This window comes from Phalaenopsis equestris, unplaced genomic scaffold, assembly GCF_001263595.1.
Source record: "Phalaenopsis equestris unplaced genomic scaffold, ASM126359v1 Scaffold000002, whole genome shotgun sequence".
Classification (NCBI taxonomy): Eukaryota; Viridiplantae; Streptophyta; class Magnoliopsida; order Asparagales; family Orchidaceae; genus Phalaenopsis; species Phalaenopsis equestris.
The window spans coordinates 13025141-13049213 of NW_018164444.1; the positions used below are offsets into that span (position 1 = coordinate 13025141).

At 31.9% G+C, this 24073-nt stretch overlaps 1 protein-coding gene across 1 annotated transcript in view; it reads right to left on the reverse strand.

Moving 5' to 3' along the window:
• LOC110030362 (probable ribosomal RNA small subunit methyltransferase B) overlaps nucleotides 1-9495 on the reverse strand; it is a 35215-nt gene extending 25720 nt beyond the window's left edge. Inside the window, 11 exon segments of the mRNA XM_020733073.1 lie at nucleotides 4520-4579; nucleotides 6233-6293; nucleotides 6378-6469; nucleotides 6554-6640; nucleotides 6722-6805; nucleotides 7364-7429; nucleotides 7562-7606; nucleotides 7608-7694; nucleotides 8856-9010; nucleotides 9107-9187; nucleotides 9257-9495. Coding sequence (XP_020588732.1) covers nucleotides 4520-4579; nucleotides 6233-6293; nucleotides 6378-6469; nucleotides 6554-6640; nucleotides 6722-6805; nucleotides 7364-7429; nucleotides 7562-7606; nucleotides 7608-7694; nucleotides 8856-9010; nucleotides 9107-9187; nucleotides 9257-9431 — 993 coding nt within the window. The 5' untranslated portion in view covers nucleotides 9432-9495.
• Between the last annotated feature and the right edge of the window lie 14578 nt (nucleotides 9496-24073).

The window sequence follows — 24073 nt, forward strand, 5'->3', positions numbered from 1 at the left end:
GTATTTTTTATTTTACAACTCTTAATCTTAAAATCTAAAACTAATAAACGATGTTGGGTATTTAAATTTTCACTTGGAATGACTTTACAATCATTACAATCACGACGATCTCTTCTTCTCATAAGAAGATAATCAATTTGTGTTTTATTAGATCCACTCTTATAAGTAATAAGATGTTCATCCCTTTTCTTGAATAAAGTATTAGTAATAACAAAATCAAACGCTAAAGCAAAATCTAAAATAGTTTTACCTTCTTCATTAGTTACTCCAAAACCGTAGCCACCATGAATATTTCTGAAATCTTCTACCACTCTACCGACATGTCCATTTAAATCTCCTCCAATAAAAATTCTTTCTTCAAGAGGTATCATTTGTATTAAGACTTCTAAGTCATTCCAAAATTTATCTTTAGACTCTGTATCTAAACCTACTTGAGGAGCATAAACACTTATAATATTAAAAATCTTAGTATCAATGATAATTTTAAGGGCTATAATTCTATCACCAACTCTATTAATTTTTACAACATTATCTTTTAAACTCTTATCTATAATTACACCTACACCATTTAATTGTATCGTTTTAATTTAATTTGTAGTGGTTCTTTCATCTGTTAAATTGTTGACGAATATAGAAAATTTAATTGTATCTGTCTTACTTAATTTCAAGCCCAGACTTGCTCGTGCCAAAAGTGGTATCAGAGCCAAATTTTAGGATTAATTAATAAAATTTTGATGAAATAGCCAATAAGATAATTATTATCCATCCAGACATAATGATACACTTGAAATCAAAGAAGTATAATCTATTATTAATGTGATCACAAATGTCCTCGCTCAAATGATGACGACGCTGACTCACCTGATTCAGGAGTCCAGATCTCAACCTAGTGAAACAGTTGTTGTGGACAAGTACTTAAAGATATTTCGGATCAACGTCCACCAATGTTCAAGGAAAATGAAGACCCAGTTGAAGCAGAGAATTGATTAATGAGGATAGAGAAGAAACTAGATAACATTGTTGGTCTAGATGATAGAAGAGTATCGTTGGCGACGTCTGAAAGGAAGTGGTGTGGGCACCGTCAGGACAGGTTGGGAGACATACCCAACAGGGTAAGTTGGGAGGAGTTCGTGGATCTTTTTAGAGTGGTTTGTACTTTTATCCACTCAACGATAGATGCAAGACAAGTTAATCAAGTTGGCAAGGAGAGAAAAGCGGTCATGCAATACGAAGCAGAATTCTATGCACTATTTAGGTATGCACCACAGTTAATCGTTATTGCAAAAAAAAGTGTTATAGATTCCTTTCAGGATAAAAATGCTCTAAAAGACGCCTCGTTAATACCTTTAGGGATCGATGAATATTCGGTATTAACGGAACAAGCTAGAAGAGTAGAGATAGACTATCAGTTTACTCAAAAACGTAAAGAGATGCACAAGAAGGCTACAAAAGAACATGTAGATCGCTCAAAAAGATCCTAAGAGAAGAAGTCAAAGAATAGTTCAGGGTACTAGAGTCTCTTGTGTCAAATGCCAAAGATAACATGAAGGTGAATGTTTGATGGGGGCTCTAACATTTGCTATTGGTGTAGTTAACCTAGTCATATAGCAAGATATTGTCCATCTTTTAAGCAAAAAAGCGTTGAAGATCATAAATCTGATGGAGCTCCTCTACAGAAGTCTGCAGGTGGGAAGAAAAAGATAAAGTCTATAGCTTCAACTCCAACCCAAGGCAACCAAGCCAACCTGTTCGGCCTCGAGTATATTCCCTTACTAATAGTGAGCCTGAAGAACCTATTGTTGTTGATGGTGGCGATTTTTGATTAGTTTGGTATTTTTCTTAACATGTTTTTGTGTTCAGTATCTATGTTTTTTGAAGAATAATTGAGTCACCTTGTACCAAGTCTTTACCTTTATAATGATTACTTTTCATTCCTAATGTCGATACGCTATGAGAAATGACTTAAGGTTGGTTTATAAATTTTAAAGACAATTTTTGTGCGTGGGGAAGATTGTAACGATTTTGTAGGGAGTAGAAGAAACAGGGAAAATGAAGGAACAGAGAAGAAGAAACGACAAAGATAGAAGAGAAATGATGAATCGGGAAAGGGAGAGGAAACGAACAGCTAAAGGAGAAGTGGAGGGTCGGGCAAATGAGAGGGAGGGGGATCAAGATCGGGAAATTGAAGAAGTAATGTTGCCTATAGAATTCGCATACCCATTTACCTAAGAACGACGCAGGAGTCAAGTCGGCGTAAGCACCTAGCCAACGATGAGAAAGCTCGAGTAAGAAGACGGCGGAGTGGAAGAAGACGGTGTGAGGCGCATAACAAGATCCAACGTCTCATGCAGGTTTTGATGGAGGAACGTCCTTGCTTTTGATTGTGCCCTAGCCGAGTCAAAGAGGAAGATGAAGGATAAGAGTTGATTGTGCCCTAGCCGCGTGACGAAGAAGAATAGAAATTGTGCTAAAACATTCGGATCGAGTCCCTCTCGTGAAGGGAAAGAAGTCGCGGCCTGGACTTCGTGCAGAGAAGCAAGACGAAGATTCAAGGAGGCATAATATATTAAATTGATTTATAATTAAAACTTAATAATAATAATAATAATAACAATAATAATATATTGAATAGAAAAATAAGTATAAAAAAATAATAAATTTTAATACTTAAATAATAATAATAATAATAGTAAGTTAACAGTTACTTAAAATAACAAATAAATTAAATTTTATATCATGTTTATGTTAGGTTTCCACTTTAAAAGAGTTAATGTGGGGCAAAAGCTTATTGAATTAAGCATTATCGAGGTGAGTGCTTGTATTTTTAAACAATAGTAATAATTTGTTTATTCTTAAATATATTTGTAGTTAATGAAATTTGTGTATGCTTTATTTAAATTAAGATATTATTTTCTTTATTGGTCATATCGTAATGAATGTTACAGCTGCTTACTCATGCATTTGATATATATTTTATATAGTACGTTAAATTAAATGTGATGAATACATATGTTTACGACGATTGCTTGTATGTTCATGACTGGTTATGATGGAACGCCCCTTCATAGTACTAGTGGAGGAACACTATGTACTCATGCACGTAAATGAAAATTATATTGATATTGATGTGTTTTAATTGATATAATTATAGATGGTGTCTCCTGTGACGGTTGTATAAATATAAAATGATATTGATATGATAATGATATAGACCCATTTGAATAGTCTATTGATTTATAAATAAGCTTAACTGACATATATATTGTTCTTTCTTTTCTTTGTATTGTTATAGTTTAGAAGTATAAGTATTCACTGACTCGTTTAGCTCATACTTGCTTTCACTGCTCTTTCAGATTTAATTAACTTGTTAAAAGATGAGCGATAGACAAGAAAATGTTTATAGAAAATAAAGGCAAGGTAATTTTCATTATACTGATTTAATTTAATTTGTTGTGACTTTTTGATTTGTTAAATTATAGACGAATATAAAAAATTTAATTCACACCGTCCGATTGTCTCTACCCAACTTGGTTAATTGCAAGCTCCGGGTCGGATCATGACATTTGACGCCAAGCACATAGTACTATAGAAATAAGGAACATGACAAATGCACCGTAAGTTTATGCTTTACAAACAAGTGACGTGTAAGGCTAGCACATAACTTGACTTCTAAAGCACGTCTTTAATAACAGTATTTAAACCTATTGATCTTTTTATCATAACAAATTATGAAACTTAAACCTAGACCAAGAAGGGTATCGCACTTCAATATAAACACTCTTACCTCAACGCACCTTGAGTTAGGCTAAAATGCCTCGTATTAAATTCGTATTGAAAAACAGGCCATGATGGGTTGCAACCATAACAAGGTTGAAATGGATATATAATAATTGGCGTACAACAGACTTCACTCCATCAAACGCCAGTTCTGACAGATTCCACCCTATACATGTTTATCAAGATTCATGCACCACTCGAAACACTGCAAAACTTTGAATGATTCATAAGATGGAACACGTATCAATACACAAGCTTTGTACTCCTTCCAATGGCTATAGGCTTGAAGCTTAGTATCATCAGGGTAGCCTTGAAAACCTTCACACGAAATATGCTAAGATTAAAGTTTTCATGGTCTTCATGATAAAATGTATTGCATGAAAATAAAGCACTTTTATGAAAAACACTATTTAAAGGAAGCATAAATCTGTAAATCAGAGAACACGAAACCACCAATGCTGAAAAATGTTGACAGTACTTTGGCACTTCTTACAAACTTATCTATGAACAAAAAAATGCTCAAAATATCAACATTTTGAAATATGAACTGAAATAATAATAGCCTTTGTACAATTCATCACTAAAGAAAAAAGAGCATACGAAGATGACTATTTGGTTTTATAAACGTGAATATTGCAGTAAATGCAAATATTTAATTCCTATGGCCATTCTGAATTTATACACCAGATATTGAATAAATTAAATACCTGATGTTAGGAACAAGATTGCTTGCTTTACAAACCTGCATGCCAGTTGGTAAACGAATAAAATCATCCAAATAAATAGAAACCTTATGAGGAACCTGCATTTACAAGTAAATTTATAATCTTAATCATATACAATGCAATCAAACCAACACACTTAAAAATTTTCTTAGTAAAATGCACAATAAATTAGAGGGTGTGTTCAACCCCAATAGAATCACGATTTTACTTCTACAATAGAGAAGAATTTAACAGAAAAACAAAACTCTCCACGCATAACATTTAGCTAAAAATGAATTTAAAGCTTCTAATGAGCTGGCAAGTTGCATCAATAGTTTGAATAGGTGCAGGTTGATATAATCGAAGGAAGCTATGAGCCAAGTGCATTAGTAAAGTTATCGTTAAAGTGCTTGATGTTCTAATATTAAGGAAAAAGGCTGAATCTACATAATAGCATATAAAAGGCGGAGATATAATCAGTCAAAGTAGAACTTCCATGCAACCTACTATAGGTATAATGAAGTTATGAAACAGTCAAGCCGAGGACAACATAGCATGTGGATACACTTCAAAAAACAAAGCCTACACCAGGCAACTCAAATTTAAACCATTTGTGCAAGTCTAACCTAGTGTAAAACCTTTCTACAAAAGTTTATTGGTAGCAAGCCTCTTTAGACGGCATTGTGAAGTTCTATAGAGTTAGCAGTGCATTTAAGATAATCCTAGTCAAATCAGCCTGACCAACATTTTCAGTTTCACATTGAATGCTCGTTCGACTACATTGTTTAACTTCACAAAATAAAGAGGAATGGATTAGCCCTAAACCCAGCCCTGAATAAAGGCTTTATTAGGTTGACTATTTGTGGAACTTTGGCGCTTCTAAAAGTATGATTATAACAGCCAAAACTCTCATCCATCGAGATATTGTCCACTTTAACTTAATGGTCTCATGCTTTTGCCCCGTTAATGTAATTTCCCAAGATATCGCCCATCCTAGGAATGCTCCCATAAAAGTATGCTTAACTTCGGAGTTTCTCACGACATTCCAACCATCACACCAAAAGATACATTGATATTTAAGAGTTCAGTTTTATTCTACAAAAGGAAGATTCAGAATCTCCATCCACCAGACATATAGGATTCTGGATGTGGCTCCTACATATTCCAGAAGAAGCTCCCACCATGTTGAACTTTGTCCAATCTAAGATTTAAGAAGTAGCTTCTACCACATATCACTTTGTTCTATATAGCACTTAGTTCTCATCTTCAAGCTGGTGTAATGCTCTAATATAATTTGTAACCACCAAAACTCTCATCCATCGAGATATTATCCGCTTTGGCTTAATGGCCTCATGGTTTTGCCCCGTTGGTGTAAATTCCGATGATGTCATACCCAATACACCCAAAAGATGATGAAATTTCAACCGTTGCACAAAAGAAAATCTCAATATTTACGAGTTCAGCTTTATTCTACTTATTGGGGTTTTACAATGATGTCATACCCAATACACCCAAAAGATGATGAAATTCCAACCGCTATACTAAAGAAAATCCCAATATTTACGAGTTCAACTTTATTCTACTTAAGAGGGTTTCACAATGATTGCATACCCAATACACCCAAAAGAAATCAAGTTCAAGTGGTTTGTCACAATGCTTAATTCTGATGCCAAAACAGAAGTGTATAGCATGAACATGATAAAGACTATTTACTATTCCTTTTGAATTTTCTAATATGAAATAACACTTACCTTCATATCTGTCAGCCTCATCACAAGGTCAGCTCGTGTGTTGCCTTTCTGAAGGTTCACCCTAGCATCAAAAGTAGTTTCCCCCAATTAACAATGAAATTTTCAACTAAATTAAAACAATTAGAAGCAAATAACCAGTATAAACCTTAGACAGAAGCTTGGGTCTGTGTTGTTCCAATTCATTAACTTCACAGCCTCCTCCTGCCCGAGAGATTTCATCCACCTCCTCACCATCCACTGTTTCACAGATAATGCACAAAAATTGCACAGTTCTAGCCAAAAATCATGTCAAAGCATCAACATCCGGACTTGTAAACTTACAACGGGATGAGAGTGAATGGTAGCAAGAGCACGTGCTTGAGCTCTTTCGTCACCTTCTACTTTAGGTAGAGGTAGAAATTTCCTTTCCTGTATCGCAAAATGGAAAGAGAATATTAAAACCCTTAAAGTGAAAAATGATCAAGCAAAGCATATTTCAGAAAACCAGACCTTAAGCCTAACAAGCTTCCGCATTATTCCATTTACCATGTTCCCTGCACCAGGTCTGAGAGAAACCTTAGCAAGCCTAACGTTCTGCACTTTCAAAAATTATGTTGCGTAGAGAAACAACTTCCTCTTGTGGAATATCAGTAAAATCACATTTGATGTCATACATTTAGTAAATCATAAGCTCCAAATCAGAATAATATAGTCAGGGCAACTGCAGCCAAGCAGCAATGACGATAAAACAAAGAACATCAACATGAAAAAATCTGCTTCCTTGTCCTATTCTGTATAATTTTCACTTGTAAATCAACGTCATAAAAGTTTGAATTCATAAATTGCAATATAAGGCAAGCTTGCAAGTTCTTCAAAACCAAATACACAGCATTCCTAGAAAAAAAAAAGATGGCATTTAATACTTGGTTTCCTGCTAAATTTAAAAAGAAGTTTAACAAAAGAAATATCATCAAAACCAGGGAAAATGCCAATTTCAAAGAATATTCTGTCTAAAGCCTGACATTATACAGTTTCTACAATAGCGAGAATTTATAGTAATTACTCCACATCAAGCCTAACAGTGAACAAGATTAAAAAAATAAATCTTTTGGAACAAATGCTATAACAGATATTTTTATCATAAAAAATTACCTCATCAACAACGGCATATGGGGGCATTTCTAACTTGATGATCTCAAAAAATCCAATGCGAAGAATCTATAATTAGAAGAATGAGTTGCTTGCTCAATAAAAAAGTGATGATATGGCCAATTACAATGTAAATGTAGAGAAATGGTTTGTAATTTAGAGTTTCCCCATTTTCAGGCTAAATCAGATGTTGAGCTTCACCTGTAACAAGAGTGGTTCCATGTTTCTAAATGTCTTCTCCTCCTTTCCTCCTTACAAAGAGCTTACAAAGAGACAAGATGAGATGATCCAGATATCGTCTCCACCTAACAGCACCTCCAACAATATATGATACCTATGAGGACAAAACATGCTGATTTTATAGAATAAATGGTAAGTTACTTTGGAATGAAAGAGGAGGCACAGTAGCATTATATGAAACCACAAGCACAATAAAGATAGTTGAAAACTGTGATACTGACAAACTTTACAATGTGAAAAAGATAAATAACACTACCTACAACTGTAAAATGAGCAGCATATTTTGAACAAAAACGCAATTTACAGTTAGTCATTTGGTTGCTCAAAGATATAAAACAACAACAGCAAGCCTTTGTCCCACTAAGTGGGGTCAGTTACATGAGTCCTTTTTTCTCAAAAATATAGAACATGCTTTTGAAAACTGATTATTTCATTCTTATTCACTCATTTTGTGTAAATATAAAATCATAATGGTTAAGGAGTTCGTGTTTAGAATCAATATTAATTTATAACAACATCCAACCAAATCACATAATCAACTAAAACCAAACATTTTCCCAGACATGATTTATATATACAACCAACCACATGTTCAATAGTAATGAAATGACATCATAAACTTCACAATTTTAACCCAAACAGTTAGTGTACATCTTATTAACACATGGACTCTTCATAAATCAACAAACAACTTATAACAAATTGTGATTTACCATTCACCAGTAAATCAGTACAAACTTAACTCGTCATTCATTTGCTTTAAATAAATAATATTTTTTTTAAATACTCAAGACAATCAGCAAAATAATTCTAATTAAATTGCATTTGTCATCTTCAGACTACAATGTCAACTATCTCACGTAATGTGAAATTAATATTACTTCACTCTAAATTGTTGCACTAGAGGAATTATTATCGAATGGAGCAGCAAGAATGTTATTAACTTCTTTCGTGACGGCATGAAGGCAAAGGTATAGCAGCGACAACTTGACAAGGGAAGGGACATTGCTTTTCTCACAGACTTTGTTCTTTTTTACACATGGAGAATGTAACAAGGTAACGCATTTTGTTCCCAGCATGCCTTGCATTGGCCTTTTGTTTGGGATAGTCACATTTCTGACCCCGATTTTTTCAGTGTGGTTGAGGGCTAGGAAAAAAAGGGGCTAGAAGCAAATAATAATAGTAATAATAATAATAATCAAATACCAATCTAATATCTCTATCCAATAATAATAATCAAATAATAATCAAATACCAATCTAATATCTCTATCCTCCAAATCCCGGGTGCGAAAACCAAGTGTCCTCTCAACATAATCCATCTCATTCTTCAGAGCTTTCCGACCTTTATCACTCAGCAGGTCAGCAAATGCTCCGCCCTGTTCGATTCTCAACAATCTCACAGCAGATACTGCAACCCATCCAAAATATCAAACCAAAAAATAACTCATGATAACCATTCCGAAAGCAAATATGTGATTGAATCAGAAGAACATGCACGTTTTACCTGCTCTGTGAGGCGAAACCTCGGTGTTCACATTATGCATGCTCTTCCTTGAACTTGGAGATCCGGAAACAGAGTTCCTTTCTGCAAACCATGAACAAAGCTGTAACTGTAACGATTGTACGTCAAAGAAGCGAGGGTTTAGGTCTGCACCTGCGGTTTTTGAAGAAATTACAGATTGAAGCTTAGGCGCTCTGTCGGTGGACGAGGATCCCCCCGCCATAGAATCATATGTACGAGAACTGAAAAACCCACTACAGCGTGTTTGGTTATTCGGAGTTGGACAATAGATTGCAGAGACGAAGGAAAATGAGAGCGTTCCCTCCATTTTCCACTGGAAGTCCGTCCTCCCCGTCGGTTAGGAAGGATAAGGGCCTCTGCAATGCCTGCGCACAAACATCAAATAAATATTTAGAAACTTTTAAGTTCATAATATATATATTTATTATAGTTTTATTTTTTTAATGTCTTATCAAAAATATTTCATTATTTTTTAAATAAAATATATCTCCGAATATATAATTTTATGATGATAAATATTAAGAATATAAATATGAAAGTTTAGTTTTTAACAACATTAATACATCAAGATTATATGCATGAAAATCTGATAAAATTTTAATATTGATTATTGTTGGTGTTATTATTAAGGCTAATTAAATTCTTTTTTTTTTTTGTATATATAAAGCATTATTTTGTAGCTATTAATTTAATTATAGTTTTTTTTTTAAAATTAGTCATTAATTTATATTTTATAATTTATAATTAGCATAAAATAATATCTAATTAATTATTAATTAATAATTTGCTAAATTAATTGAATAATAATTTTTTTATAGCATGAGATAACATAACTATCAATCATTAAGTGGTAATTAATTGAGTTAATAAAAGAACAATTTATTTTAGCTAAATTAAATACAAAATAATATAAATGAGCTAATTCTAATTGATAATATTAACATTTAAGGCTCATTTGAGTTTTTGAATAATTTAACTATACCCAAATTGATTTATTTAATATTAATAATTTTTTTATCAATTCTAATTATTTAGTAAATTATAAAACAAATTAAAAGTAGGATTATTAATTTAGTCAAATTTGATTACATATAATATTAATTCAGTTAAAATGTTAGTGTTTAAATTAATTTAATTCAATTCTAAAACAAGCATACTCACTCCTAAGAGTGTAAGTGAGTTGAGCCGCTCATGAGCCGGCTCGAGCTCGGCTCGATAAGTGGCTCGTGAACTCGGCTTGATGAGCTAACAAGCCAATTTCAAGCTAATCATAACTCAACTCGTTAGCTTGTGAGACGTCTCATTTAAAAATTTATTAACATAGAATATATTCAAAAAAACATAAAATTTAATGTTTTATTTATAAGGTACTAAAAATATTTTAAAATGATATTAGGGGTGAGGAATTATGAGATTGACATACTGCTAGGTCATGTCCCACAACTTAATTCTAATATGAATGAATGGGATGAGACTTATAGCTTAAATTTAATAAAATATTACCAAAGACTTACATGTATTTTTGCAATCTTGTTGTGATAGGAAATATAACAAGGCACATTTGAAGTTTTTATGGAAATGTAAGATAGGGATAACTTTTTATTATAAAAAAGTTTGACTTATAACCTTGCCACTAAGGAAAGGGTAGCTCAACAATGAGGGAATAATAAAAATAAAACTTCAAACTTTATATCTAAGCCTTAATATGAAGGACAACATTATTATGCAATTAAGACCTCCAAGGTTAGTGTATGTGCATATAAGGGTTATGATCCATTATTAGGCTATGGTTGGTTATTTGAAAAAATGGTTTATATAGAAGCTATATATTAAATTTTAATGAAAAAAAATTCTAATATTAATTTTATCCTATTTAAAAGTTAAGGTAAAAGATTTAGAATCCTTAGATCCTGAAAAAATTAAGTTTAGGTGCATCATAATACAATATAATAAGTATAGAAAATAAATATACATTTTTTAAAGCCACAGACTAAACTTAGCATAATATCTAAATACTAAGAGTGTAATGTAAAAGTATAGTTGAGATATGCAATATGCTGTGAAAAAATAGGAATGCTTTTGTGGTTTTCAATATATACAACTTAGTCTTATATTTTATATATAAGTGGGATGAAAGAGTGTCCTTAATATTGGAATTTATCCAGTAGACATTTGGGCATTCAACATCTAAATTATCTTTTGTGATTACAAAGCATTTGCATCTAAATTATCTTTTGTGACTACGAAACTTTCATAAACTAAACCATGCACATGAAAAACAATAATATAACAAAATATCGATGTATACACTCAAATTTTCTCAGAACTCTTACTAGCTTAGCATAATATTGTGGAAAACAAACAAGCGATGCTTACTAAAGCAATACAATGCCAAGCGTCTAATGAAATATATCCTCACATAATTAACATAGTTATGGCAAAGTCTTATTTATATCTTGTTAATATATTTTGAATACATCACTTAAGCAAAATAAAGAGTCACTGCTCTAACTACACTTTAATCATATGCCAATGTTACCAAAATAACTAGTGTGTACTTGTGCATACAATTGAACCTGTGGTTGGGTGCTTTGTTTCCAATCACGACATTTTGAGTTCAAGGCCTAACATACATATTCATGAATGAGGTGAGAGTGATCAAGCCCATTGAATAAATTATTTTATTTTAAATTATTCATGGCTTGATGAATTTATCAACACATTTTATAACTTAAGGTATCATTATAAAGGTTTATAAAGAACCGAAGAAAGGCGAGTGTAACGCCCCCTAGGGAAGATAATTTCAACATAAAGTTTTAAAACATATGTTTAAACAATATCATATTGTAAAGAATATAGATTGCTACATAATATAAGGTACTACTACACTGTTGTAAGAGCTTGTTCCACTTTACAAAGACTTGTGTATAAGGGGTTAATTGTCCAATATCAAAGAATTGTACATCGACTTATGGCTTTGTAACTTCTTTGTTTAAAGTATTGTATAAAGAAACAATCCCTCCTAAGGTGTGATATCCCATCTTAAGGTATTAAGATATTATATAATAGACATTTCAACCTAATATTGAATGTCATATCAGAGACACCAAAAAATTATTAAAATTAATAAAATCACTATGTAACATAAGGTTAATTAAAACTACTCGGTCGCTAATTAGTCAAAGTTCAATTAAAATCAGATATGTTAAGTTATTAAATCACTTAGACTGAATTGGGGCAAGCTAGAATCTAACAACACAAAAGTTTCCTTAAACAATCTAGAGTATTTGATCATTATTTAACTTGGTTTCATCCATGGGTGGACTAAGTGGGGTGCTAAGGGGGAACACCCCCTCCCCTCAAAAGATCATGTTTGACAAATATACTTATCATGAGATAAATATCGACCACATAGTTGTGTTTTTTCCTAAAGACAAGCACAAAAGCAAAGAAAGACGCTTAAATCCTAATTGATTTGAACATTTTCTTAATTGGATAGAGTGTAACATGTCTCGTGAAAAAGAATATTATTTATGATACTATATTTTTAAAATATAGGATCTATAAAAGAGAATGATAAAGTATTTTATATGAAAAATTTTTCAAATTAGAAAAAAAAATCAAGTTGAACTTTGTGTTAGCAACCCTAACAATATTTATAATAATGCACAATAAAATTGTGAGAGCTTAAATAAAATAAAGTCAGCATATTAATTTTATTATAAAAAAAAATATGGTTGTATTATAATTGAATAATATACTTATCTAACTATTTTAATTTATTATATGAGATTTATTCCAAGATAATGACTGGTTTTTCAAGGGCATGATGAGTTTGATAAATATATAAATTAATAAAAATTTTCACTTCTATAACTTTTGGCTAAATAAAATGCAAGTATATAATGTAGTGCTAAACAATATAAAATAAAATTTAAAATTAATAGCCCCTAATTTTTAAAAGGCATTAATTGATTTGTATATATACTTTGTAATAACACATTTAATTTCTGAAGAACATGAAGATAATTACTTTATCAAAGTTTATTGATTAATTATGTGATATATTTGCAAAAGAAGAAATGTTTGTTTAGTTTTGTTATTTGAATAAAAAATGTAAATTTGTTAGAGTAATTTCTTTTTTGCATTGGTCATGTTTTTGATACACCAGTTGTATATCTTAAATAAAAATCGAGCAACTATTATCAGTCAATGTTTTAAGTATTTCAAGATTTGTGATCATGGTTATGATAGAGCAAGTAATATGAAGGAATAATTTAATGGGCTGAAAATTGTTGACCTCACTGTTGTGGGGATTTCTTCACTCCCCTTGGAAACCTAGCACTTAACCTTAAGGTTGTCCTAGTAACCTTCTTAGATGACCAGAGGAGAAAACTCAACCGCATGGAACTCAAAATCAAGGCTATGCTCATGTAGTGCTTCATGAGGTTAATGGTATAGGATTTAGCCCAGTGGAGGCCCAAGCTAACTCCTTTTAAGTAAAAAGATGCCTCTGGTTACCCATGAAATTTAAACTCCCAAGAATTCCCCAATGGACCCTGGAAATCCCATGACACCAAAGATTCAAAAGGAAGGATTGATTCACGAAAATCAATCTTTGATCTCACCTAAGGCTTTTGTAACACCATTTAACCCTAAAAATTTGAAATGAAAGCCAAACATAATCATTTGGCCTTAAGAAGTTGAGATCACCAAGGGTCACCAAAATTTTATTGGGCCCAAGTCAATTTGGATCACTTATTGGATAATTGAGCCCATTACGACAAAATCTAGCTTTATTCAAGGTGGTCAAGACCTAAGTCCACATATAAGTCAAATTTGCATTAAGGAGGTGGCCTTTATAATTAACCTAATTAATCCCAAAGTTTTATATGTGATGATTTATGAAGTTGACACCACTACAGCGCAAAAAACTTGATCCTTATATGAAAAGTAAGTTCTGTAAAATATATATAATTATAGACAATTAGTAATGGGATTCTACGAAAGTATACGTATCGTTATCAAGTAATAATGGACTTTCAATTTAAGCCCCAAATATCGATCCCAATGGGAAGGTGTAAGTTAGCAATGATAAATTTTAACATGAAATTTACAAAAAATCAAACAAAATCACTGTCACTAATTTTGAATGTTGAGATATTAACCAATCTAAATTACTTAATTATTAACAAAACATAAATGCAACTTTTAAATATTAAATACTAATCTAAGAACTGTGTTTATGTAATGAAAATTTCCTATGTGAAAAATCATCCTTCCCACTATAATGAAATTCTGGTGAAATGAGATGAGATAAATATTTTCAATAAGTATTGTGCCAAATAAAAACAATTTTAATTATCTACCCTAGTACAGTGCATAGAAAATCAATGGCTAATCTTAGGTTTAGTCCCTAAATTCGTGGCTAGGCTAGGGGGATACCGGCTCCCACTCCAGAGCTTCCACTTCCCTTCACCTGAAGGCTAACTCTAGCTTTAATTTTTAAACACAAAGACCAAATTGGAGATTTTAGTCTGTCACCCTAAAGATTCTCCAATTTTACACCCAACAAAGAATATTTCTCTATTTATTTGCACTTAATTTCATGAACAAATTTCTCCTTCATGAAATCAAATGTGTCCTCACTCTGTTCTGTTGTAGAACTCATACTTCATTTCTCGGATCATATGTTTCACAACATATTTTAACAAATCAATTGGCCAGACTGAAAAGTAAATTAAATTCAGAGTTTAAAAATCATCACAATTTATTTTATATTTTAATTATGGTACATTCATTTTATCTCTTCATTTCACCATAACTCATAGTAGGGGGAAAGATAGAGGGAACTACTCGGATTTCATGAGAAAAATACGACAAAACACAAAATTCATATATTAAATTAAGTTCATATAACACTAAATAAACAAACAAACTTATCTTGAACTCTTTCTCAAAACAAATCATTTGTAGGCTTTCCTTAGAAATGTGGGAAGAAAAATTCTCTCACTTTTCTCCTTCTCTAACACTCTTACGGAAAGTTTCACACTAAATCTTACCACAAAAACTCTAAACTATGAAACCAAAATCACTAATTGACTCCAATATGGTAGTAGAAAGGAATGATGTGGAGCAAAAAATGAACGTAGAGGAGCGAAAAACGTAGAGGAGCCAATTTTCTGATGAAATTCGGCCCCAAATAGAGTCCAAGGTCAGTTCTCCAAGAGGTTCCTCCAAATAGAGTTCACGTTTCTAGAAGGTTCGATGTATTTGGACAATTTTTCGTGGTCTGCACCGCCTTTGACGCCGTTGGCGCTGAGTAAAAATTTCCAGCGTTAAATTGGTCTACGTCGTTGGCTTTGAGAATTTATTCAAAAACTTAATTTTGATTCTAAGTTTCATCTTTTTTCTTTCCTTTTGCTTTAAACCCTAAAAATCAATAATCTGCAAGAAAACATAAAAATATATTCTATTAAAGTGCAATATCACAAAAAATGAGTATAAAATATAAGTCTAAAAATGCATATATTTTCGGTGTATCAAAATCATTCATTTCATTAGGCTAATAACAAAGGCTCACTGAACCTAAGTGGGTTGAACCTAAAGACATTTGGGCTAAGCCTAATCTTAAAGATCCAAGTGGCCATGAGAAAGCCCATGGCCCATCCTTCATAACCCATCTCACATGGCCCAACTCTCATAGCCCTTTCCACATGGGCCAACCATTACCCACCGTGACACACAATCAACCCACCATGACCCATCATTACACTACAAATTAAATAAAAATTAATTAAAATAGAGTTAAGCATGGGACAAGCACAAATGACAAACCATGCACTCTTCATTATACAGGGAGACAATTGGAACCCAAGTAAAACCCACCCATGTTCAAGCCTTGGGGAGTCAATCCCAGGTCAAAGTGGGTCAAAGTAGCCCAACTCTGGTCCTAGCCACCCCACCAAAAGCTTCCTCAGTCACTCCAAGCTCTCCTCCATGCCACCCTAACCTCCATTGGGGCCATCATGTTTGAGACATCAAAAGTGGAGAAAGCTTCTAATCCCCTGCCAAAAGTCACTGCAATTCTTATGTACATCCTCTATGAAACCACCAGAGCTTCCCCGGGCAAGCCATGGCCTCTCTCATAGCTCCCAATGGCTATAAATAGTCCCAACTTGAGAGCTTCTACACAACACCAAACTCCCTAGGCAGCCATCTAAGCCCTTTTCTCCCGAAATAACAAACACTCCTACAAACCTAGGAAACTCATACCCGACTTCCTCAAGACATCTCCATCACCACCAAACCCTAATTTCACCACTAAAGTCTAGGGGTTTTTAAGGCCTCGGCAACACCCTCTCCAAAACTCATAATTAACTCTCTCAGAAGTTTCACAGAGACCTAGCTTCACTTCCCCAGTTAAAATTATGCCTTCTCGTAGCCTCTACCATAGTTTAACACCAAACTGTGGTCCCATTTGGTCTAGCTTATAGCTAGGGCCAATTCCAATCCAAACTGAAGCAAAGAGTAGTTGTGCAACCTTAAGGTGATACTCTCTGTCAAGCTCAATTGATGCCTTACCTCTTGGGATAAGGTATGAGTTCAAACACTTTAAAATAGCTCTTAATTTAGTTATTTCATGAAGAAAACCTACAATGCATGTCCACTTAACCATATAGATAGGTTTGTCTCACTTAGATGAAGCTAAAGGAATAAACCTCGTGCAATTTGGTTAAGTGTAGGTCAAGATTTTATGGTTTGATTGTGTGAGGCTGTGGGTTCTCTGTCGTATGGTTTGATTGCGCGAGGCTCTCGGTTCTCTATCCCGCGGAAATGATGAACCGATGTCATCCATTTTCGTGTATTAAAAATAGACGATGGAGATCAAACCAAACCAAAGAATTGCGGGGGGAGAAAAGCATCGGAGAGAGCCACCACAACAATCACATGGAAAGCACCACAAATTGGAAATTGTCGCTTGGAGCTTCGACTGGTGCGAGGAATGACGCAGAGCAGACTCACGTAAGTAGAAAATTCCTATTTATCTATTTAATTAAATCCAATATATGTTTAAGAACTTTAAAATTTATAATGAGAAAAAATCACAAAATTAAAACAAAAATACCTCTAAACTCAAAAAACAGAGAGGAAAATAATATTAATAATATAATTAAGTAAAAATTGATTTTTATTTAATTAAATACTCTAGATTATTTTAATTATTAAAAATTAAATATAAATCATAAAAATATGAAATTTTCATGTATTATTCCCTCTAACATTATGGTCATTTCCTCATTTTTTTCAAAGTCAGGGGTTCTCCTTAGCTCCAAAATGCCTAATTTCAATTTAAAATTATAATTATCTTGAAAAGTAATTATAAAAGATGAAATAAAAATTAGAAAAATATAAATCAAAATGAAAATTAAAAATAAAATTTAGGGCAGTAACCCCAAATATTAAAAAAGATAGTTTTAACCTCTAAAAATTTATAAATGAAGTTAGGGTACTAGGGGTAAATGTGTAAAAATTAAAATTTTGCATTTAAGCCAAGTTGCCCCCTAAATATAAGTTAAACACAAAAAAAATTAACTTGGGTAACCTAGCCTAATGAAAGTTTTGAAGAGTTGACATCATTATCCCTTTAATTATGAAGTCACCCTTAACAAACCTTGGCCTAGTCCAAATGGGCCTAACCCAATCAAAATTAGTTAGGTCTAACCCAAATTAGACCTAACCCAAGTGGACATGAATTGGACCCAACCCAATTAAAGTCATCATTAATCTAACCCAAATTAGACTTAACCCAACCCAATTCAAACTTGGGATTGACCTAGGTTTAGCCCCACTTGAACTAAGCTCAACTTACGAAATTCCAAGCCTAATTTAGGTCCAAATCTAATATAGACCTAGTCCAAAGCAGGCTCAAATCTAATCTAATCTAAACCTAGTTTTCTTCATGAAAATAACCCAACCAAAACTTTATTTTGGCCAATTTGACTTGATTTGTGGTGAAGTAAAATGTAATTCACTTCAATAATAAATATAGTTATATTTTGCTTCAATAACATGCATTATAACATATTATGTGTTCTTGGCTAAATTTTATAATTTTGATATCCAAAATAAAAAATACCAATATTTTATTATTTATATTTGCTTATTTATAATTATAAATTTTATTGATTTAATATTTAGAAATATAAATTTTGACTTTTATATGATTCATAATAGCCATTGTTGAACAAATATAATTATTATTTCATTATTTTAAGAAATATGCCCAAACTTTTATTTGGATCAAAATATCCAAGCCGTATAAAAACATAATTTTTTTTAATAAAAGAGCTACTCATACATCTCTTCTTTTAAAATTCTCCCCATTGATGTGCCCCTAGTGTGTGATGGTTTTCTGCGTGTTTTATGTCAATTTAAATCCCCAGTAACAGTATAAAAAACTTGACCCGTACCGAAACACAGTAATTTCGCTTCAAAAAATATGACCAAAATGTTGACCTAATTTATATTAAGTAGTTAATATACAAATTTAAAATATTATATATAAATTATATAAAATATTTCACACATTGGTGGTTCTACGCAAGTGCACGTATCGCTTCAAGTAATGTAGGGCTTCAATTAAAAATCCCAATATCAATCCCACAGAGAAGCGCAATAAGAAAGCTCTTAGGCTAATTCTAGTATACTACTATCAAGTCTGCTCTTAGGCTAATTCTAATATACTACTATCAAGTCTTAGTTTGGAAGATGAAAATACTTATGATAATAACATAAATCACGATATTCAAACTATAAAAATTAAAGTAAGAAAGAAAAGTTAAAATGGGTTTAATGAATACTAACAAAAATGTAACTAGAAGAACTAAGTTAACTAAACTATTTGCTAAACTTCAAATGTAAACATATAAAAACTAAACAAAATTTTATGAAGAATAGTTCAAATTTAAGAGAGCATCATTCCCCTTTACAACGAGCATATAAATTGTGAAGAAATTAAAATCATTCAAAATTATATCTAATATTATTTTGTGTCAAATAGGGACAATCATATTTTTTGCCCTCTTCCAAGTGCATAAAGAACATTGTCTAATACAGAGTTTGGTCCCTAATTTCATGGTTAGGATGGGAGGATACTGCCTGCCACTTCAAAGCTCCCACTACACTCTCACATGAGGGCTAACAATCTCGCATCAGTTTCCAATCAACTGGACCAAATTGAAGATTTTAATATGTCACCTTAAAATCTCCAATTCTGCATCCAACGAAGTATATTTTCCTATTTATTTGCACCCAACTCCATAAATGAAATAGTCTCCAGTGAAATCAAATGCGACTCTCTCTATGTTGTAGAAATCATAGCCTTTTCGGATCATATGTTTCTCAACACATTTTAACATTTTAATTAGCCAAATCGAAAAGTAAATGAAGATTGTTCAAATTATCAAAAATTTTTTACATTTAAAACCATATAAATCAAAATAAATTCTTCATAAAATCATATCTCAAAGTAGGGAGAATGATGAAGAAGACTACTCAGAATTCATGAGAATGATACAACAAAACTCAAATTTCATTAGTAAAAATTCAAATTTCATTGTAAAAATAAGTTTACAAAATAAAAGAAATAAAAAACACAACTTATCTCACATTTCTTCTTAAGCAGATTCATATAAGTTCTCTTCAAGTATTTCTCTCCTTACAAACACTCTCAATTCTCTCATAGAATTGAAATGAAGAAGAAATATGTTATCTTCTCTCTCCTCTTACAATCATTGAAGAAAACCTCCAAGCACTTGACTTTCTCTTTCTCTCTCTCCCTTTCCTTCTTCTCACTCTCACGCCACTCACACACACGCACACACACACGCGGACGCGCCCGCGGGCGCGCCCAAAAACTCTTCACGAAAAAATTCCTCTCCAAGCTCTAGACTTCCCTCTCTTACACACACGCGGACGCGCCCAAAAACTCTTCACGCAAAAATTCCTCTCCAAGCTCTAGACTTCCCTCTCTTTTATAAAAGGCTGCCTCCCTCCAAAAAGAATTTAAAATTTCCTCCAAAATTTTATCAAAAAGTCAACTCTTTTGAATTCAAAAGACATATCCCTTCATAAAAAAATTTTTCAAAGAGTCTAGATGCATTGAATCACTCCAAGGGGTGTTTAGAACAAGTGTTCATTTGAAAATTCACCCAAAATTCATCCCGAACAGCTTTAATCCTTAAAAAATCTTCTCTGGAGCATCATGCGCCAGTTCTCCGGATTTTGGCGCATCATGCACCTATTTGGCGTATCATGCGCCACTCTGCAGCAGCTCCACTATTTTGCTACCTATTTGGCGCATCATGCGCCACTCTGCAGCAGCTCCACTATTTTGCTCCGTTTGACTCCGGTTCACCCCGTTTCAGTTGCGTTTTGCTCCTAACAGATATGCCTGCAAAATAAGCATGAAAATAATCTTTTTTTAAAGTGTAATTTCATTCGAAAATATGTGAGAAATGTAAAGTAGATTGAACATAGAAATAAATATCGAAATGTGCCAAGTCAGAATTTTCTTTCTTGCTCGTTTTTACTCCAAATTGCACAATTTTTGCTTCATTTTCTCCAAAAGTTCATTTATTGTACCTGAAACAAAAAAAATATGCAAAATACCTTCTCTTAAAGTTTAATATTATTAAAAATCATTAAAATTGAGCATAAAATATATATGAAAAAATAGATAATTTTTAGGTGTGTCACCTATTTCCAATGATATCAAATATTATGTAGTTATTATATGGTACAATGTCATACCAATGGTCTTTAGATTGTAAACATTAGTTCTTTAATCTTATTAATAATATAATTTTGATGATTTAGATTTGAATACATTCATTATCAACAATTATCATTGCATATAAGATAAATAATATCACAAAAGAATCACATGTTTAAAAAATAAACAAGCTTTGAGCATATAATATAACTCAAACATTTTATTTAGATTTTATTTCATACTAAACTCTAAACCTTAAACCATATTATATATTAATTAATTGTCACAAACATGTCCAAACTATGTCACAAACATGTCCATTTTTCAAATTATTTTTGCATAATAATCTATTCATGTTTAAATAAGGTTTTAATAAGGTTCTTATATAGTTTGGGAATGTTTTGAATTTTGCTCAAACTTTGCTTGAGGAATTTTATTTTCTTCTCATTATTTTATATGGAATATATTTATTTGGTTTGGTGTTTTATACATGGAGATGGCTTTAATCACACATTTAGAGAGACATTGTGATGTTTTTGTGGTAATAGAGCTAAAGGTTTAGTGGATAATTCATTAGAATATTTCATGCTTTTGATTTTCTTGAAATGGCTAAGAAACCAAAAAAAAATTTGGATTATACAACTTTCAAATTTAAGGTATGAAGAATAATTTCAATGAGGTTTGATTAAATATTTTTATAGAAACATAGACGAGCATCACAAAAACCTTTAATAAATAAAATTGAATAAGGAGAGATTTACTTCATTAGTGGTAGGTGGCTGAAACACTCACTTCATATTTGAGATATAAGATGAATAATTCAATTTTCAATTTTTACAGTTACTACGATAACACTCTATGCATCAATGTTATAGTCTTTCATATATTTGTTATGATTACACTCAAATGTATCAAAGTTATAGTCTATTTTGATATTCCATGTTATTACATTAAAGTTATTACTTGTTATGTTATAACTTATTTTAAGCTAAATTGAATCTAACTCGAAAACAAAATTTGTGTTAGAATTAAGCTTACACCATTTTGAACTTTAATCACTTTACTCAAACCAATATAATTAGGTTAGAAGTTTTGTCAAATCTCATTTTGTTTTTTATTTGAAATTTCATTTAAACAGGATTAGAATTAGGTTATAACTATAATTCAAACTGAAGTCAAATGAAATATAATTTAAGGTATGTTTAGGATAACTACAACTTTCTGAAGAAACAGATGCGAAGCTGCTGTAAAGACAAGCTCTTGTGAAACTACTGTCAGAAGAAGCAGTTGTAGTATGTTTAGATAGTTTAATTGTGAAATTGCTGTGTTCTAGTTGTTTCTAAATAAATACTATTTTTTCCTTACACAATGTAATTGTTAGTGCACAATTTCAAAATTAGTTCAAACAAAACATCAAAAAATAAACTTCAAAATATTATAAAATATTAGAAGTCCAAAATGTTACATTACAAGTATTACATCACTCGACACTAATGAATTACAAAAAAAAATGTAATTAAAATTAAAACAACTAAAATTACTATAATAGTAGTTTTCATGTCAAAATGATTAAGTCTTTAGGAGAATTTTCTATTCAAAGCTATTCTCCTAATATTATCTCTATCTCATGTGGACTCCTCACAATCCTCAACCCATATAGAGAAGTCACAATCATATGGGTCATGTTTCTTGGACACTTATAAAATCTTCTGAAAAAATTGACTTGTATACAAACACTGCAAACCACAGTAGTATTCTGGTAGTATTATGATGTTATTATGGTAGTATTTTAGTGGGATTATGATGATATTCTTGTGTATTCTGGTGATATTGTGATGATATTATAATAATATTATTGTGATATTCTTGTGGTATTATGGTGATGTTCTAGTGACATTATGGTGGTATTATGATAACATTTTGGCGATATTCTAGTGATATATGGTGATATTATAGTGATATTCTAGTGATATTATGATGATATTTTAGTGGTATTCTTGTTGTGTTCTAGTAATATTATAGTGATATTTTGGTGTTATTCCCGTGGTATTCTGATGAGATTCCGAGGATATATCAATATACCACCGTAATATCATCATAATATCACTAGAATACCACCAAATATCTCAAGAACGACACCTGAATACCACAAAAATACCCAAGAATATCACCTGAATACCACTAAAATACCACCATAATATCATTAGAATACTATCAAGCTGTTTTTTTGGCGACATTTTGGTGGTATTCTGCTGACATATTAGAATGCATTCAAAATAATATTATATTACCATGAGAATACCATATGAATATCGTAAAACTACGAAAAAACACATAGGACATCACCAAAATATCATCAGAATATCCCTGGAATATCACTAAAATAACACAATAATCCCACCAAAATAACATCATAATACTAACAGAAGGTTACCAAAATATCATCATAATATCATCAAAATACTATTGTAATATTATTAGAATACCATCAGACGACATTTGGTCCGGGTCACCCCGAAAAATGTTTTTTTAATATTTTTTTAATATACAAAAATTCAGTCCGATCAAAATACTTGGCAACTTTATTATTGGAGTCACGCAATCTACTCTCGACTTTGGGTCTGTTTGGGGCAGCTGCAGCTTATCCAGCTTCTGCTGATAAGCAGCTTATCCTGATAATCTGCTGATGATCAGCTGATCCGGATAAGCTGTCTGACTGTTTGGTTGGCGCTTATGGAAAACAACTGATTCTGAAAAATTGACCATTCTGCCCCTGTTCTAAATAAACAGTTTAGCTGTTTGGTTAGTGCGTTTTGCAAACAGTTTTTTTGGAATTTTTTTTTAATTAAATGAATAATCTGTGCAACAGAATTTATTTTTTTCTCAACAAAATTAAAGCAAAATGGCATATAAATGCAAAAGTAAAATGGCATATAAATGTCAAAATTAAAATGAACTAAAAGAAACTAAAATGAACTAAGAGTAACTAAAAAGAAAAGACCTGTTGTTAACACACTTGAAAACAAAATTAGAATCTTTCACCATCGCACTTTTCCTCTACCCATAAAGAACATAAAAAAGATATTTCAATCATGCTGAGTCTACTTTAATATTCATTAGATAAAGAACATAAAAAAGATAGTTCAATCATGCTGAGTCTACTTTAATATTCA